Source organism: Epinephelus lanceolatus, chromosome 9 (assembly GCF_041903045.1).
Source record: "Epinephelus lanceolatus isolate andai-2023 chromosome 9, ASM4190304v1, whole genome shotgun sequence".
In the NCBI taxonomy this organism is placed as follows: Eukaryota; Metazoa; Chordata; class Actinopteri; order Perciformes; family Serranidae; genus Epinephelus; species Epinephelus lanceolatus.
Genome location: NC_135742.1, coordinates 6,643,156 through 6,663,072, shown reverse-complemented (window position 1 = coordinate 6,663,072; position 19,917 = coordinate 6,643,156). Strand labels below are relative to the sequence as shown.

Sequence of the window (19,917 nt, the reverse complement as noted above, 5' to 3'; positions counted from 1 at the left end):
TATGTTAATGTCCGCCCAACGCCAGCAGCCTTGTCTGAACTCACATTACACAACGTAGCCTGCCTGACCCTGCAGCTAATCTCTTAAACCAATTTTAGTTTCCCTTGTCTGGTGTTAACATGCCTGCACTCTTCATCTGAACCATTAAGCTAATCTCATTAATGCCACTTTCCACTGACAGGAGTCATCAGACTTCAGATAAAAGTTATCTTGGTCGTCTTTTTTTGTACACGATTAAAGGGAATGCAGATCCGAAAGTATTACTACTGCTGTCTTTGGATGTTAATTGCAGTTGGGTTGGTGTTATGTAACAAGAAGATTTCTGACTTCCTTAATGATGTCAGGTCACTAAATTAGTAATAGTAGAATATCAGGCTTTTTCGTAGATGAACTGGAAAATTGAGAGCCTTGACCAATGACTGCATCAGTGGTGACCAAACATCTGTCTATCTCATGCTCCATTTTACCCTCACTCATGAGCAAGATCCCGAGATACTTGAACTCCTTTGCTTGGTGTAGTAACTCTCTCCTAACCCAAAGGGAGCAATGCAGCTGACTGATTAATTGACTAATTGAGTCAGCGCTACTTTAATTACTCTGAAGGTCAAATTTTTAAATTTTTCTTAGTCCTGTGTGAAATGTTCTTGTCCTTTATGTCAAGCTTTAGTCTAGGCTCTTTTTTCTACAAGTTGGTGTTCTGCTGGTCCATCTCCTACCCATGTGTTTGGAAATAGATGTGCGAAGATTTTCTTTGCTGTGAGCTTTAGTCGACTAAAAGTCTGGGAATATTGGTCTTGTCTTAGTCACGCAATTTGTGAGTGCAGGTAGTGCATCTGGGTGTGGAATCCAGCTTTGCGCTGCCACGTCATAAGGATCTATGTTGTTTACCGGGATTAGTTTGTCCAAATACTGTTGCTTGACCCTGTAGCAGGCAAAGGTAACAGCAAGACACATGATGGTGTTCACATCCAAAAAATGCGGAACAGTTCAGTCGATCTGGTCTGGGCAAAACCAATAAATGTAGTCAAACTTATTTCACATATCTGACAAAATAGATTGAAGATAGATTTTTTTTGTCAACTAAATTACATATTAACGTAGCCACAGTAAATGTTTAATGATGCTGGTGTCATCTTGTCATCATCTTCAAGGTTGTTGATGAAGTCATCTTACTGTATAATGACCAAAACTCTGTGTGTGTGTCTGTTCCACGTTTTTCTCCTCACTGACTTGGTCAATCCATGTGAAATTTGGCACAGTGGTAGAGGGTCATGGGAGGATGCAAATGAAGCAATATTACATCAATTGGCCAAAGGGGGGCGCTATAGCAACTGATTGAAATTGCAAACTTTGAATGGGCATATCTCATGCCCCGTATGTCGTAGAGACATGAAACTTTGCACAGAGATGCCTCTCCTCATGAGGAACACATTTGCCTCAAGAACCCATAACTTCCGCTTATATAGATTTTCCGCCATTTTGAATTTTTTGAAAAACACTTCAAATGGATCTGTTCCTAGGAAGTTTGAGCGATCTGCATGAAACTGGGTGAACATAATCTAGGGACCAATATCTAAAGTTCCCTCTTGGCAAAAGTTGGAAAACTTACTAAAACTGAGCTTCTATAAGGCAATGAATATTGTGGAGGGCGTGGCTCATCACATAAAGGTGTATAACATCTCAAGGGTTTCACCCATCACCACGCAACTTTGTAGGCATATGACCACACATAATCTGAGGGGACCCCTCCATTATTGACCCCATCAAACAAAATGGGGGCGCTAGAGAGCTCATTTCTTATCTAGGCCTAACCGCCATATGGATTTTTACTAAACTTGGTAGATATGTAGAACAGGACGCCTCAAGGTGACTGGAGAAATTTAACTCTAATTGGCAACTGGGTGGCACTATAACAACAGAAAAATGCTTCAAAATGGCTAAAATGCAACCAATCGCTGTGGCTCCCCCTGTGGACCAATGTTTTGGTGTGACTAAGTCATGGTACAGTATGCTGTACATAATCACGGAAACTGTCAGTGTGTCATTCTGTCTTTCCCATGTTTTTCTACTCACTGATGTGGTCAATCTATGTGAAACTGCACATAGACATTGAGGATTGGCATAGGTAGAAGGTGACAAAGCTACCAATGGGTATGGACTAGTAGTTTTAGTTAACAAAATGAACACTAGTCTGTGTGTCAGGGAAGGAAAGTTAGGTTTCACGCTAATTTGTGATTCAGGTCATAATGTTCTTGACACATACAGTAGTTGTCATTCCCTTAAAGGTGATTCTGGTCTTAACTCTGATGTGCTTGCTGTGATTTCCATGCAAAGTGTACTGTGATACTGTTTTCGAGCAGCAGAAGATAAGGATTTGGAAAAGCGGGCTTGTGCCTGAATATATACAGTCTCAGAGTTCAGACAGGAGCGGGGAAAATCTGCACACTGAAAATGAATTTTAAAAAGCTCTCAGCTATCATGAGGTGCCGCTGAACAAGGCAGGTGACTCCCAGCTGCTCCGCTGATGCACGAAGAATACTCATTTATAAAAAGTTTGTTTTGACAGATAAGGTGGAACAAATAATGGTTGCCTTCCCTCAATAATATTTCAAATCAAAATACAAAGTCAGTACCTGTCAAAACTCATATTTATGGCTGCAGCAAGAGGTCACAGGCAACCGGCTCCTTTGTTCGGAGCTGTGAGATAAAAAGGTTGAGCTCTACGTGTGTGTAGGTGAAGCTGAAGCCCCCCTGACAGCAAATACCATTCCAGTCCTGCGTTTCAAAAGGTCATTTTTCAGGAGTGGCATCTCAGTTATTACGGAGCTCCTGAGTGTCCCACCATGCTAACATTTAGACATGCAGACTGCTGCCTCAGCTGGCCTTTCTCTTCTCTTTACTTAGCTATAAAACTGATGAAGCAGTGCTCACTGTGCACTGGTTTGGTTATTGTGCTCGTAAAGGTCTCACCAGCATTTGCATATCATTAGCCATGTCAGTCTGCGTATGTACATGTCTATAATGTCTTTTAGTCCATATCCTGAAACAGATTTTGTCTTTTTTTGTCTGTAACTCATCTCCCACATTTCTTCCTCTCTAGTCTCAACAAACCTGCAAAAAAAAATAAATAAAGAATCTAAATGTCATTTTAAATTAGCTCTCAATCGACCTGATGCATCTGGGATTATGTTTTACTAAGACGGTATAATAAAGGGATTACTGTAAGTCTTAGTTAGCACTCGTCTGGTCCATGTCACGATCCGGTGAGCAGATGATTTAAACCAAACTTTCATGGCTAATCCAGCTCACATTGAACCCTATAATACTTTACTGGAGAAAATTGAAGGATGAATTAACTTATACGAGCCAAATGTGATAAAGCCGGGCCTGGCAGGGTGGCCAGTAGACACAGAGGCTGCCCAGCAACAGATATTTCCTCATTCAAAAACAGATGCACGGACAAAATAAATCCTTTCCCCAATAAAATAACTGGAAACAAATGGCGAAAAACGCTGTCAGGGTTCGTCAGCTGTTACTGCTTTTAATAGTGTGTGTAACATTGTGTGACATCCAACACCATCTTCTGCAAAACAAAGCTTTAAGAGTCCCATGTAATTTCAGATAAGGGTAGGGAGTGAAAGCCTGACAGAAACAAAATGACTTTCAACATGTTTATCTTCTTCACCTAGCCAAATGGGAAAACTGTAGACAGAAGAAATGACATCCTGCGACGGCAGAAAGCATCTCGGAAAAATGGAGTCTCATCAGAAAGAAACACAAGTACGCAATAACAACACCACCGTCATTAGATGGAAGCTGTTATTTTCCTGGTCCGAATTGTTTGCTGCAATTGCAACAAGGATGATGACGCCTAATTTGGGAGTCACATATTGACATCTGAAACCACTACATGTCAAGCCTTTGGCTCTGCAGAGTGAGGTTTCATTACTGCGGACCTTGTGGGTCGAGAATTGAGAGATAATTCGATGCATCAGCAGCCAGTGTATGATTATCTGCAAGTGTCCTGTCAGAGTGTCCATGAGTCAGATCAGCGGGTGCTATCGCTGCTCCATCATTTTAAATCGGCTGAAATAAACTAATGATCAGCTTAATGTGTTAATAGCTGAACAAAGTGAATGTGAAAGCAGAGAGATGTGTTGTAGGGTTTTGTTCTCATTTGATGAATGACGGTGCGGGAAACGGTTGCTGTACCCTGTGTATTTGTATCGGTATGTGTGTGTCATTTAGGGTGTAATATGCGGATGGGTATGAGATCATAGCCCTGTTTAAGAGTCAGCTGCTCTGTGTGTGTGTGTGTGTGTGTGTGTGTGTGTGCGTGTGTGTGTGTGTGTATATCTCACTGTTTCCACCTCACATGCTGCTGACTCACCCTGCTCAGTGCACAGATGACACTGGAAGGATGTAGTTTTGTGCTGTGACAGTAGCTATTTTAGATTAGCGTATTTTATGGTGGATTGGGTGCACAAGTAAGATTTATTCAAGAGAAGGAAAGTAAATAAGACATTTGTATTTAAATCTTGTCATGAATTCAGTTGTCATGGGCGGATATATGGCTGATATGTATTCATCTTGGGTGTGACACTGCCTCTGCGGCCACAACTGATTGTCATGGAGAAGGCAAATTTGCAAATCGTAGGAGAGAGAAGGAAAGACCCGCCCTACTTATCTTGTGATTGGCTAGTACTTGTTGCCTTCGCTGGTTGGGTTGGTTGGGTTTAGGTGAGACGAGTGAGGCAGAGTAAGGTGGGCCATTCCTTTGCTATCCCAGGATTCACAAATTCACATGGGCGAGGCAGACTCGATTTTTCCTAACTGGTCACTACCGACCAGCGTTTGCGCCTGGAGCTAATGTCCACACTGATGCATAGCCATCCCAACATGCCTGTTTTAGGAGTGCAGCAGAGCAACGTAAAAATAAACTAAAATGTTGAGCGATATTGAGAAGACGTGTCAATTTCAGCCTAAATATAAGCGTCTATCTTGTCTATAGGACTCACTCGCCATTGTTATCATTACCCCTCTTTGGTTCCGGCACTCTGCTTCAGACCACAACAGCTCGACAGTCAAGTCCCTCTACAGTGCTAGTCCGTTTTTTGTTTTTCTTGAGTGAGAGGTTTAAAAGGCTTGACCCAGGCAAGTCTTTAGTCGGTCCACTGCAGCTTTCTAAAGTCTGAAAACATCAGGGTTGTCTCAGCTTAAGCTTGAATGCTACCAATTCGTAACCAAACACCTGGGTCTAATTAAAGACACTATTGAGTTGCATAATGCTGGATCAGCGAACATTAAAAGTGTTGCCATGCTGATCCTAAATCAGCTGTTGCCAGACACTTTTCAGGTGGTAATGAATGTGGCATTGACATGATGGTACCTAATTTAAATCTATTACCTTGAACCACTCCAATGGCTTAAATGAAGAATTGGATATGACCTGTTGTCTATAACTCATTTTATTGTCTCTCATCACCAACTAACCCCACTTTTCAGTGTTCATTCCATTACTGTGTATGAACACCAGCGTTTGTTTGAGACTGTCTTTTGTAGTGTTTGCTGTTGGACTTGTAATGATGTGGCGTGTTGGTAATTGTCTTCACGTGTGCTTAATCAAGCTGCTGACGACTGACCAGGTGCACCTGTAAGAGGGACCTATGTATGTGCTGAACCAGTATGCTTCCCTCCGATATATACCCACTAAAGCTCTCCCATTGTTCTTTAACCATATCATTTCCAGGTTAACAAATATCAGAACAATTTTTAGTTTCCTTCCAATTTCCAACATTTGATCTAGAGCTTTATCCGACAGTGTCAGTTGAATCAGATTTGGCCGTTTAATACGAATATTAGACCATTCTTTTTTGTTTACATATAAAGCTTCGTGGGACATTAAATGTGGCAGTAAAAAAAGCGGACACTGCTAAGGACGGATCAGAAATGTGCAACATTTTTTGCCAACACTAGATGCCAAACAAAAGCCAGAGACTGTGTCGTATTAAGTATCTGTGAGCTGCAAATTCCAAGCAGAAGAGGGAAGATAATGTTATCTCAGAGCCTTACGGTGGAAAGTTTATCCTCCTCTTTGCTGCTGCATCACAGCTTCCAGTACCAAAGAGTAGCGTGAAACTCAAGAGCGCTCACAAAGCAAAGCAAAATCTGGGGACCAGAACGTCCCCTGAAGTGAACTGCACAGCACACTGACTGAAAAGAACCAAAAAACTGCTTGACTTGAAGCAGTATCGTCGACTGAGGGGTCAACTATTCAAATCTCCAACTTTCAAGGGGCAGCCCGAATTTGATCCCTCCATGTTTTCATTGTAGGAGTTTGAAGCTCTTTCCAACATCATGGAATCAACAGGGCACAGATTATTACGCCAGCTGTTACTCCAAATGCAAATCTACTGTGGCACCACAGTTTTGTCATCTTAATGATCACACTCTCACTCTGTTTACTCTCTCTACATGATTTATGACCATGTAGCCTCGAGCCTGCATGTGAAACGTGTGTGCTTTGGTGCCTGTGTTTGCCTGCTCCTAAAATATCTTTCCTCTCTGTGTCTCTTCGTTGTTTTCCAGATGTACCACTCTGACCACGGCGTTGACTTCCCTGACCTCTCCTTCCAAATCCCTGGCAGCCCTGCAGAGCTGGGCCCAGCAAACAGAGAGTGAACGCAACCCTCAACAAACCACACATCTACCTTCCCCCTTCACCCACACAGGGCCTCTCTCTGCTCCAGTCCCACCCTCCCTCCCTCCTCCTCCTGGACCATGGACAGCCCTCCTAAGCTGTCAGGTGAGACCCTGATTGTGCATCACATCCCCCTGGTGCACTGCCAGGTGTCAGGCGGGCGGCAGGGTGGTTGCGGGGTCTCACTGAAGAGGAACAACCCGTTTAGCCCGCCGGAGAACCTGGGCTTGAGTCGCACCACTTCACTTCCCGAGAGGGATGTCCTTCAGAGAGAGGCTCTGCTCTACAGCAGCCTGATCCAGACCTCCAGCGGCTCCTGGGCCTCCCACAATGGGGGAAGAGAGAGAAAGGTTGGCGGGAGAGGAGGCAGCACGGCGAGTGATGATTCATCGTTTACCTCGAGTAATTCAGAGGACCAGCTGATTACAGCTCACACATTACCCAGAGCCAAGCCCAGGAACAGGAATCCGTTGCGTCATAATCCATTCCTGTTGAATACCGAAGACGAGGATGAAGAAGAAGAGGAGGAGGACGGTGACAACCTCAGTGGTTACCTTGAAGACTCCTCTTTTCACCTCCACAGTGACACTAACTCCGCCCTAGATGACGGGCTGACTCCTTTCCACTTACACGACCTTGGCTTTGCTTCAGAGCCCTTTCTTTTGCACAGGTCAGTGGGTGGAAGCAGTCGGGAGTCCCTCAGGGCAGTAGCCTCGGATCTCTCCGCCCACCTGGAGGACCTGGACATTCTAGGAATGCGCCACGGCAGCAGCGGCTCCAACATGTCTATGGATTGTGGAGAGCAAGACTGGGGAGATGACGATGGGGAGGATGAAGATCATCCTATGAGGTGTGGGCGAAGCTCCTCCAGCTCCTCCACACAGCACTGCTCCTGCTGTGCGCTCTCCCAGAACTACCCTCAGCACTTCCCTGAAGCCTTCTCGGAGCCATTCTTGGAGTGCCAGCAAGGCTATGGCAGCGACTCCTCCTGCAACAGCTCGGATGGCGTGCTTGTGAACTTCAGTGCCATTTACAACAAGATGAACAACAGTATCCCAGAGAAGCCACCTGTCTCTGGCCACACCAACCTCAACAGCTCCACCGACCACTCCTGCACCTCGTCTGTTTCTGATCCACCAGGAAACCACCAAGACTCAAATGGAGGGGCTTTCTATTTGGACCTTCACACCTCCCCGACTGAACCTCCCCTCTCACAGCAGCAACCCTCCTGCCTCGGCGGCACCTTCCCTCTCATCCGTGAACCACACTTGTCCACCTCCTCCACCTGCTCCTGCGCTGTGGAGCACCAGGGAGCTCTCGACCTCGACGCCAACTGCAACTCCTACCACCCTCCACATTCTGGGTCATCTGGAGACCTTGCTTCCTGTCTGCAGAGTCAGGCGCGCCTGGTTGTCGCCACGCAGAACTATTACAAGCTGGTCACCTGTGACCTTTCGTCCCAGTCGTCCCCGAGTCCAGCCGGGTCCTCAGTCAACAGCTGTTCAGATGAACACAGCAAAGGCAGCCCCACCCCGACACAGCCCAACGAGTACTTCCTGTTCAGGCAGAGAGCTGACGAGGAGGGTGTGCAAGAAGAAGACGAAGATGTAGAGTCATCTAGGGTGAGTGGAGAATCCTATCTTAATAATTTTGACGATTTGTAATCAATCAGGATATTTGATGTCTATAAAATGGCTATTACTACATGCACAGGTCCACACACAGGCTGCCTGTAATGAGACAACATTTATTAACATTCGATGACGTTGTCTACTTTTCTAAAAATGAAAATAGGGGTTTATAGAAAAACATGTATATTAAGGTTTTAAATAAAAGTTCTACTTTGGTATCAACATCAAAATTCAGGTATCAGAGTTGCAATATAAAAGATATCAAACAATACCAAGCTCTAATAATGACATGTCGATAATGTCATTATTGTATGTCTGCAGTATTACACAAGAAACATAATTTCAGTTAACTGTGCTCATCTGTTTTGAAATATATCATATATCATGATCCAGGTGCTTCGGGTGGTTTTGGAGTTGATTGATTTGCAGGATGAATGGCTGTCGCTTTTAAAAAATGACAACAAAAATCCCCAAGCAAACATTCCCCAAATAAACAGGCCTTTACAAAAACAAAATTTAAACCAGTGGGCTCCTGAGATGCCAGGTCAGGTGGTGCATTAGAGTGACTCAAAAAATAGGAAACAAGGAAACTAAAATAGGAAACCAGGATTTGCTAGAAATGGCTCTAACACACATGTTACAATGCCACTTAAAGCCAATATACAAACTTGAATTATTGGCGTCTCCTAGCTGCAGGGACTCACAGAGGTGACACTCGTGCGTCTTGTGGTGCAGTTGTTCACATGGGAAACATAGAGTCCTTGGAAACAGATTTGCTTATTAACTGCAGCATTTGTTTTAAAGTTGAAGTGAAGATTACTCATTTGAAGAATTCAGATGATTACACAATCCAAAAAAACACAAAAACATTTCCTCTCAGTCTTTGATTTCTACTCAAGTTATCTTGTGTCTTAAAAAACACAGCTTGCCGCGGGCGGTGTGCATAATTAATCAGGTCCAGGCAGTACATTTAGTTAATTTACACAAACAAGTTATCATTAATTTAAATGATATGATAAGAAATGCAGTCTGAGTCTGTAAGACAGGGAAAGTGGAAGAAATCAAAACAGCAAGCAGAGATAATAGTGATTTGGTCAAATTAAATCAGACTCAACAAGATGGGGAACAATGCAGAAACAACAAAAAGCATACTTAGACACTGAAGGACGTGTGACGATGACAATAACCCTGAATCTGAAATAGCCATGACACTGGTATTAGTCTGGCACTGGCTCACTTTAGAACACAGCCACTGTCTGGGGTTATCTGATATCATGTCTGGGGATTATTTTAGTGATGTAGAGCTGAAGGATACTAATGTCAGTTTAGGACCCATGTTTTTGTTTCCAAGTGAGTAATGGGAACAACAGTTTCTAAAATTGGCCAAGAATAGAATAGAATAGAAACCTTTATTGTCATTGTATTCTTGATACAACGAAATTGGAGAAGCAACTCCATATGGTGCAAAAACAAATGCAACAGTCAATCCTCCATCCACTCTCATTACTCATACAACATAAACACAAAAGGCTACCAAAGACAACATAAGCAGCTATCAATCCTCCAATAACAAAAGTGCGCAGCGATGAAACATGCTGCAGTGTAACCACTGGGGACATGTTCCCATCGCCAATGAATGTGCACTAAAATCGCTTGTTGTTGACACTGACGGGCTCAGATTGTTATTTGAAGTGTCTCACAACAATATGGAAAGGATCCCTAGAGAGATGGACCTTTTTGTTTAAGAGTAAGATCCTTTTTTTAACCAGAAACAGCCCTGAAAGCACTGTCTTCAAACCCACCAGACTTCATATGAATAAACAATAATTTTATCTTTGTTAAACACATTTTACTCTAAGTCGACAGAAACAAAATAATAATGACAAAAAAAACGTCTTCTTTCACCATTCCACTGTTCAAACAATCATGAACTCTGGTGTGGTTGAAATAAACCCTTAATTCACCCAGTTAAAGGTGAAAATGTGTCTCTATACACACTAAGGTTACTGTTTATTTAAATGGACTAGGGCTGCCTCCTAATAGTCAACCAAACGTTTATTGACCAAAAACAAAATGTGAAACTCTATTAGGAGCTGCACCTTGTCAAAATAAATCAAAACCTATATGACTGGACAATGTGAGCATTTAATTTGAAAGGACAGACACAGGAAGTATCCACGCTCAGCAGTCATGTTAATTTCCAGGGCTGGTACCTGCGGTTATTCCACAGGCTAGTTAATAACATGTCGGGCAGGAAATCCAAAGTGTGGGATCATTTTGAGAAGGTGAAGGACGAACCCAAGGTGATATGTAAACTCATCTTCATTGGTCGACTACAAACATGACGTATCATCTGAAACATGGAAGTAGCTACATGCCCATTAGCCCACAGCGTCATTAACAGGCGGCTCGCTCAGTGTGTGACGTGCACTTGTAGATAAAATATAGGCCTATATTAATGAAGGTTCATTAGTACGGTTTTGTATTTCTCTGTAATGTAGCACAGTGTTAACAATGTTACTGATACTATTCTACTATTATACCGGACCACAGGGGCGTCGTTTCAGCAAAAGCTAAGGTATGGCAATATGACATGATGTCACAGAGCTACTGATGATGGAGTTTCAAAAATATGAATATGAAATAAAACTTCACTTTGGTCTTTGACCTGTCAGAAGTACATACTATGCAATTGAAAACTGTTTCAAAGGACATGAAGCTGTTTCTCACATTCATACCTCATGTCTGCATGTAATGCACGACTTGGTGAGAGCAGTGAAAACATCGGACCTATTTCGGCGCAAATTTCAGCACCACTGACAGTGAGCGGATGTTTAATTATCATTAGTCATGTGTTTAACTTCACAGAAAATAAAGAAAATAAATGAATTACAAGCTCATTTCTAGAAGATAACCAAGGGGTCCGGTGTATGAAACACAGTAAAACAAAGGCCACTTTGGTACAATACTGTATAGGCGAATTTACTGGAGTGTCTCCAGAGACCGAAAATACAAGCTTTACATGCCGACATGAAGAAAAACCCCACATACAATCAGACAAGCTTCAAGACATCATTTAGACAGGCTGTCTACAGCAGCAGAGCAAAAGGCTTTTACAACACATAGATAACTCACATAACTCATAACTCACGGAGGAGCGAAGTGGCGAACAATTTGATTCAATAACACTCGTATTCACTGATGAGCATATTATTGACCTATTTAAGTGCAATACAATGAAAACAACCAGCCAGTGCGCCTCGAGTAAGATGACTACAGAACCTCTCTCACTTTTTTTTTCTCCCGATTCCAAGGTATGGTAGCTGCCATACCTCGCCATACCTAAATGACGCCTATCCCGGACCAGCTTCAAAACTGTTGTTCCCATTAGTCACTGAGACAGGAAAATTGGGACCAGGTTGCAAAAGCCAAACTTACCCTTTAAGAACCCTTCAAGTAATTTGACCGTAACCATGGTTGGTAATGTGTTTTATCTGATAAACTATTGCAGAAAATCTGACGTGTCTTTTCTCTCCTTGTTTCTCCTCATTCAGCGAGATGATGAAGGTGGTGATGATGATGATGATGATGATAAAGAGGAGGAGCAGGAGGAGGAGAAGAAGAATCAGCCAGCAGCTGCTGGGACTGAAGCTGCTCCTGCCGTGATTGAAGGCCAGGTGTACGTCAACATCACCCCTCCTGTGGGCGGCCGGGGTGTCATGGGAGCAACCTCAGGAAGCCGCCCCCGTTCTCGCAGCTACGACCGCAACCTGGACAAGTCTCCATCTCCTCGCCTCGGATCTCTCGAGCGCATGTTGAGCTGCCCCGTCCGGCTCAGTGAGGGTGCCGCCCCGACCCAGACCCCGCCTCCTCCTCCGCGGGTTACCTCCTTTGCAGAGATCGCGAGAAGCAAACGGAGAAATGGAAGTTTGGGGGGATCGCCGTCGATGAAGGCGGCTGCAGACCCTTTCTCCTCCACTTACTCCACCCACTCCCACTCCTCTGTGGATTTCTCTCCGATCCTGGAGCAGCGTGTGGAGGCTGACAGTCAGAGCCTGTCACCTGTGCCCTTTACAAGGTGTTACAGTCAAGGCAGCATTGAGCGACACCTGGAGGGGGCGAGGGAGACCAGGGCCAAAGCTGAAGGTACGTCATGTCCTACTAGATATATTTTATTTATTTATTAAGTGGTTTATTTAAGAGGGACAGTGCACGTCAATAAACACTGCTGTATTCATGCACCAGAGTTAGCTAAGAGCAAAGCTGGATATCATTTGAATTGAAAGAATTACGATGATTTACTAATACCAGTAAAAGTGATTTCAATACCAATAGAGTGGAAGCATTCAGCTGCATAAAATGCCACCAGACGCCACATGTGCGTAGTATAGCCTTACCCCTGAACATTGGGGTGGCATCTCAGCACACTAACTTTCCAGTGTCAGATACACCAAGCCTAACTTCACACCACAGACTATATGGGTTGTAGCTGCTGCAGTATTGGGCCAGTCACGATTGCAGTGATTGGCTTCAAGCAAAACCATTCAAGTAGTCATTTTTTATAGATCTGGGTACAAAAATTATTGAATGCAGGCATTGTTCTGTCGATGTCTTGAAGGTATCGAATATCGATACCCAGCCCTAGCTGCTCAGAGGCTATTTTTCATCCCAGGACATATGTTAAATGTAGGAACTATTTTCTTTCTGCCAAGCAACACCCACCAACCGTATCACTGCGCAAAAGCGAGCATGCATCTACTCATAGATGAGAGGCTTGTGCTTGTGACAGCGCCAGATGTTTACATTTATAGCGTCCTCCTAGGCAGACGTGCAACTTTAGCTAGCTCAGTGGTGCTACGTGAGCTAGCAGTAGATGCACAGTGAATTAGCAGGTGTTATAAGGTAGAGAGAAAATAGTTCCTACTGGGAACTGCTCACAACTGTGGTTTAACTGGAGTAGCCGGGTCATGATTTCTGGAAAGAGACATTGCTGTTGAGTTTTTGTTGAGTGCCATTTAGTTCCATTTTGTTGGAGAAAAGGCAGACATCTCCACGGCCGATATCGTCAATACTCGGCAACTCAAACCAAAACAATCTAGACTGATGAATAGCACTACAGGTAAGAAGAAAAATAGGTATTTTTGATTTTGGTGTTAACTGTCTCTAAGAAAAATCTGGATCAGTTGAAATAAAACCGTACAGTTAGAAACCATTAATACTTGTCGATCAGTGTGTTCATTACAATCTGCTTTTCTTGCTTTATCTACTTCAGCTCCTGCTGATTAGTAATTGACCTTAATTGACTTGCTTCCCTTATTTAAAATAAAACCTGCCTTGTGGCTGCGCTGCTGATCGTTAATGGAAATATTTGTCTTTCCACCTTTCCCTCGTTAAATTTATTTTTTTATTTATTTATTTATTTTTTTTTAAAGTTTAAGAAAAACGTCTGTCACTACTGCAGCTTTATGGCTGTATCTCTGGTTGTATGATATGTGTATGTTTTTTTACACTCTGTATGTTTAGACTTGCTTCGTGTGTGTGTGTGTGTGTGTGTGTGTGTGTGTGTGTGAGAAAGTCTCCTTGTGGCAGGACGTATAGATGTGCTGAGAGCAGAGTGATGCAGAGTGTGTATCCTCAGCTTTAGAGTGAAGGGTTGAAGTGGGCCAAACGTGCTCTGAATAACAATCAGGTGAGAGAGGAGATAAAGGTGCAGAGAAACCCCCCCGCTGAGCTCTACATCAGCATACTGAGCTGTGTGTGGGTCTGCTGTGTGTTTGCATAGGTATGTGTCATTCTGATCCAGCGAGCCTGTAGGCCCGACTCATTCCCAAAAACAAGGGAAGGTCGGAGAAAGTTACGGAAGCTTCTTTGTGCTGACGGGAAGAATGGTGTCACCTGTGTTTGCCGTTGTCATTGACAGGTGCTATGACTTCAATCATGATGACGGTTTATTCAAATGGTGATGAGAAGCGAGTGGCTGATATCCTACGTGACAAGAATCCATTTGTAGCTTTTTATTGTTTCCCAAAATTAAGGAATCTGTGAATTGTGACTCAGCAGCTGACAGAGTAAAATGCAGCACAGAGACCAGAAGCAGCTGCCAGTGTTTGTATTTAGTTATTTTATTAATCCAAATTTATTATCTCTGCCAGGCTTAAACCTGGAGGGGACTGTGTGTTTCGTTGTGTGTGTTTGTCCGTAGCTAAATCTGGCAAACTACTGGACCAATCAGCCTCATATTTTGCATGCGCATGAAAGACTGCACGCTCAAGACCTGTCATGGTTGCGTAGATTTACAGTTGTTAAAAAACCTGTTTTATACCGTCATTGACTGCTGACTCCTCACTCTTCTTAACTGGTCTGTAGGGGCCGCAAGTTTTCTGGAAATTTGCTCCTCTAAAAATAACAAGCCTCACTGTATGCTGCAGGCCACATTTTGGCCTTCAATGTGGCTCAGATACGTATATATCTATAGAAAACTTTGGTCTGATTTCAAACTGCAGCTTCTGCATATCGATTCCATACCCGATATGTCATAATCCACTAAAGTTAGGGATGATTTGAGATGAATCAGTCTCAGTTTTGTCATCTTATCTGCCATTTTTACTGTATTTAAAAAACAACAAAACAATAAATTGTTAGGACAATAAAGCCTCCACATAATAGCATTTTAAGTCTTGTGTGTGATTTATCCTGGCTTCATATGAGCAGAGGAAATCTCTGCTAGTCGCTAGGCTAATTTATACAATGAAAAATGCCACAGGCTTGTGCTAAAAAGGTTAGCATGTTGTATTTGTGGGGGAAAATGTGTCCAGATAAAGACAAGTGTTTGTCTGTGAATGTTGTGAGTTATAGGGAAGCTTGTAGGTGTTACTGCACAACAGCCTAGGCTCTGCATAGAGCTGATGCATAAGAGTAAATCCCACTTAAGGACGCCGGGAAACACTGTGGTCTGGCAGCAACCTGGTTTTGTTCTGTCCTCCGTGAACATGCTGGGAGCATTTCAGAAGTAGAGCATTTTGCTTTTCAGATTCTTTGGACTAGCAGATTTTGTTTATTTGGTGACATTTCCTTAATATTTGTGCATCTACCCTTAATAAGTAAGCAGGTTATGTAGGTAAATGGTTTCTTATTTTGTCTGTCATAATTGTTTATTATTGTTATTTCCTACTGTTGTGCTGTAGCCAACAGACCAAGTTAATACCGTTAAAAGCCGAGTTATAAACAGCATGAATCAGAGATTTGTGGTTATTAAAAATCTTAATTATATTGTACATATACAGTACCTGTTAGGAAAACTCTATCTGCTCTGTGCAACGTGCTGCAAGTCCTTAAAAAGTATTTTTATGAGTTACTGGGACGTTTCTGAAATTTTTCTAGCTGAGGAAGTAATTGATGTTGAAATACTTCACATACCACCTTTGACATACCCAGAGGGGTCAGATGGTGGCAGCAGAACAGCACTCAGTCATAACAGAGCAAGAAGTTATATCCCTGCCACATCACCCCCTCCTCACTCAAAAGCAGCCATAAAAGTTGTTTGAGTTTATTGTTAGGCCGCCACCTATAGTGGCTGTAGTTATTATGATGGGACCAGAGGAGAAAGTCAGGTGATGCAGTGTAAAGAGTACCAAAGTCTGCATAGGGAGGAGGTCTGGGTGGTTTTACAGGTCAAACAAATACAGGACTTTGACCCAGGAGACTGCTGATTGCATCTCTTGTGAAACCAAAAGTCAACGTAACAGACATGTTTATTTTAACTCAAATCATAATTTTTGTTTCTAAACTTAACCAGGAAGCTTTTGTGCATAGCTATGACTATTTCAAAACATTAAAAACTGTGACCGTATGGTTATATATATATTGATTTTGGGAGTCACCAAAGACCTATTTTTTGTTTAGGTATGAGGACGTGTTTCACACCCTGTTGTGCTGTTCTGTAGCTACAATCTGACGTCTCTGCAGAGAGAGACATGGAAAACTTAATTCTTTAATCTGTAAAAGATATGATTTATTAATTTTAGGCCTGACCCGAATGCTTGAAAGCTTTGAAGCTTAAATCATTGCCATTTTATTCAGCGTTTAAATCAGTATTTGAATGAATGAAACATTGTTCGCAATAGTCCACCTTCCACCTTCTCTTCTCTTTCTCCATCACTCTCTCTCGCATAAATGTGTGCCAAGTCCGACTAAAGTCATTATGATCAATTACTATTACCCCCCAGGTCCCGTTGCGTCCCATCAAAGCTTTAAATATTCGTATGTAATTATCTCTGAAGCTTTAAAGTGGTATTCGAGACAGCCCTAATTTATTACAATAATCGTTGAGTAAAACTAACTAAAAACAATGCTGCTTAATTTTTATGCACACATTTTAGTTATTGGTTCAGTATTGTGGCCTGGGGTCTCATTTATAAACATTGCGTACGCACAAAATGAGGCTTGAAAAAGGCGTACTTCAGATCCAGTGAGCACCTGTTGGAAAAAAAAACACGTTAAAGCGTTTTAGATCTTCAGTTTGTTTGGAATGAAAAGAAGAAGTACTTTGTATAGTTAGGTGTAAAAATAAATGGAAAAAAATACAGGGAAGTTAAATATGTAAATCCTAAAAAGAGGCACTGAGCAATCAGACTCCACATATTTATAAGTAGAAGATATAGTGACTGGGTAAATACATAAATAAATACTGGAAGTAGAGTGTCTGAGGATGTCTTGGCCAACCTCACCTGGCAGATGAACAACACAGGAGGGTCGTTAGCTTCATTAATCTCACCTGGGCCTTCCAGGCTTTAAAAGCAGCCCCATGTGTTAACTCTCCCTCGCTGTAGCAGACATGTTGTCTTTTGGTTTTGACCGTCAACACCTTCACAGTGCACTTGACACACATCCATGCACGGCTTTTATTATTTACTTTGCTGAGCTCCGCACTCCATTGTTCTTTTCAGTTAATCTTAAGTAAACCTTTGGACTCGTCACTGCTTGTCACATTCATAGAGTCAGTTTGCGACAATATATACAGTAAATAAACCAACTAACATTTATTTTGGGAACTCAGTGGCCAAGATACAGATTAAAGACATCACACTGCTGCCCACAGTTTCTATAAACAGTGATCTCTGTGAAGTGCAGTGCTGCAAGACCTCTAATTAATTAGTAACAAAGATAACAGCAGCATTAGAATGAAGTACAGGAACCCTGAGGTGAGATAATGTAGTTCCTGAGAATACAGCCATGTGCAAACATGTACAGGCGAGTGCATGAGGCCATGGGAATATCTGAACAAGCTGTACATGTGACAGGGCCCAGAGGCAGCATGTGAGGAGGACTGTGGGTTTGAACAACAGAGCACACAAAGAAGCCGGGTCACGGTGACTAACACAATATCCTTGAACGCCTAATTCAATTAGATGATAGAACATTTTCAGCCCATATGTCTCACTGCGACGCTTCATCAAGGTTACAGGCACTGATGAAGTCTGGAGGACCTGGAAGGCCCTCGAACTGTCCGTCATGTAATTTAATTAAACTGTGCTTTCTCTCTTTTTTTGAGTGCAGAATCATTTTATCTGACAAGACTTTTTCTGTATGAATGTGAGCAGTTTATGGAAGTTGAGAACAGACTCCGCCATCACCGTATGAGGCTCAGTCTCAGCTGCCTGCTGTGTGTGTGTCTGTTAGATAAACACACAAACAGCGAGCGCTTGGAATTCCATTGGAATAAGACCACTGACAGTTAAGAGTGAATGTACCAGGAGAGGAATGTCCCAGGAAGCTCCAGCTGTCCCCTTTGACACGATATAAACAGGCTGCAGCTACCATTTTAGGAATATTTGAAGAAAGAATCTCTTTTATACACATAGAGAGGCAAAGTCCCTCCTCATCCAGAGTCTCCTATGGGACCTTATTTTGGGAAAAATATGTACCTTAGTCTAGTGGTTCCCAGTTGGTGGGTCCCCATCCAAAAGTGATCCATTCTGACTGGCCCGCAAGTGACTCGTGAATGTGTCATGTTTGTAAAAAAAAAAAACACACTTCATTTTGAAGTACAGTGAATATCCTGCACAGAGCTTTTATTTTGAAGTGCCATTTCCTGCTGTAGAGTGAGTGACTAACAGACAGCTACTTGACAGAGACGGCAAATTAGCTCAAATCAGCTTCACCATTTGTCTTTACACCTGTAAAAGGGAACAGTTGCTTCAAACCTCAGACAGAAGTCATAAAGGACCTCTCACATGTGGTTGCACACTTTAATTTAAAACAAAATTTTAGGAACACGTGAATTTCAGTGAGATAAATAAAAAGCTCTATTGAGTAATGATTTCTCCTTTTTAAAATGCAGCACAACACGTTGTACAACGGTGCCCTCAGGTCACCATTACAGCCTCCACAAGTGTAAACAAACTATTTTCTGCTTCATTAACAGTGGATTTGTTGTTACTCTCCTCCAAGTTCACATTATGAATATGAACTGTTGTAACTCAAGCATCAAATGAGGTGATATGTACACAGCATAGACCTTGTGTAGGTGGGTATGCAGGAATGTCGGTATGCATTCCCATGTTGCCTGCACCCAAAACATAATTCACTTAATTACTGTCGATTTCAAAAAGATGAACAGAAATTAAAGTCCATGGGTTATATTTAGGCAGGGACTCAATATTCCCAAAACAGGCATGTTTTTATGGGGCTCTACGTGAAATTCAGAGCGTATGAGTTGCCTGAATACGGTTCTCAACATTGAGTTGGTTGGCAGCTAGCAGCTAACAGTGCCAACTGAATAAACAGCGCTAAACAATTGCAACAGTGCTAACAGAGCAACACTACCATGATGCAATCATCCCAGTAACAGCTGTATAAACGCCGTACAAAGTGGCTACAATAAGGTAGACAGTGGGAAACACATGCACTAACATGCGCATGCAGGCGGACCGGCCTACCACAGCAAACCACAGAGAAGCTCGCATTACAACACCTCTTCATTCTCTGCTCAGGACGCCATTACTCCACTTTATCTTTACATAGCAAGCAGTTGTTTGCTGCTTTATTAATGCTCTGAATGTCACATATAGGACCTTTAAAATTAGATCAGGTGTGATCTTGTGATACTGACCAATGAAAATTGAGTTAGAAAATATTAGACAAATGATTTCACAACATTCAATCGCCTTCAATCCCTCTTTTTTTATTATTGTTATTTCTTTATAAATAATTTTTGTCTTCTAGTTTTGTTGAAACACAAGGACACAATGCAAATGAAATTTACATATATGTATACGAACATTTAATTGAAAAAACTACAAGTGCCACAAATTATCAGTGTCAGCACAGACCAGATGTCATGCCTTCAATTAAGAAAGGAGCAAACAGTCAGACTGGGGATATCATCACACTGTTATCATCAGTGTTTAAATAACAGCTGAGTTATTAATTAGTCAAAGGAAATAAAAAATGTGCACCAGTTTTTATAACAATTAGTCATTTTTTAAGTGAAAAATGGTAAGAAAAGTCACAGATTTCAGCTTCTCAAATGTCATTTTATGCTGTTTTTCTTAGTGCTCTGATATAGTGAATTGATTATGTTTAGGA

The 19,917-nt window shown here is 42.3% G+C and overlaps 1 protein-coding gene across 4 annotated transcripts in view; it reads left to right on the top strand.

Moving 5' to 3' along the window:
• Nucleotides 1-19,917, top strand: part of rusc2 (RUN and SH3 domain containing 2) — a 63,446-nt gene that overhangs the window by 24,399 nt on the left and 19,130 nt on the right. For all 4 annotated transcript variants that reach the window (XM_033619537.2, XM_033619540.2, XM_033619539.2 and 1 more), the window contains exons 2-3: nt 6,589-8,322; nt 11,886-12,477. In XM_033619537.2, the coding sequence (XP_033475428.2) occupies nt 6,781-8,322; nt 11,886-12,477 (2,134 nt within the window). In that variant the 5' untranslated portion in view covers nt 6,589-6,780. The remainder of the gene's footprint in view (nt 1-6,588; nt 8,323-11,885; nt 12,478-19,917) is intronic.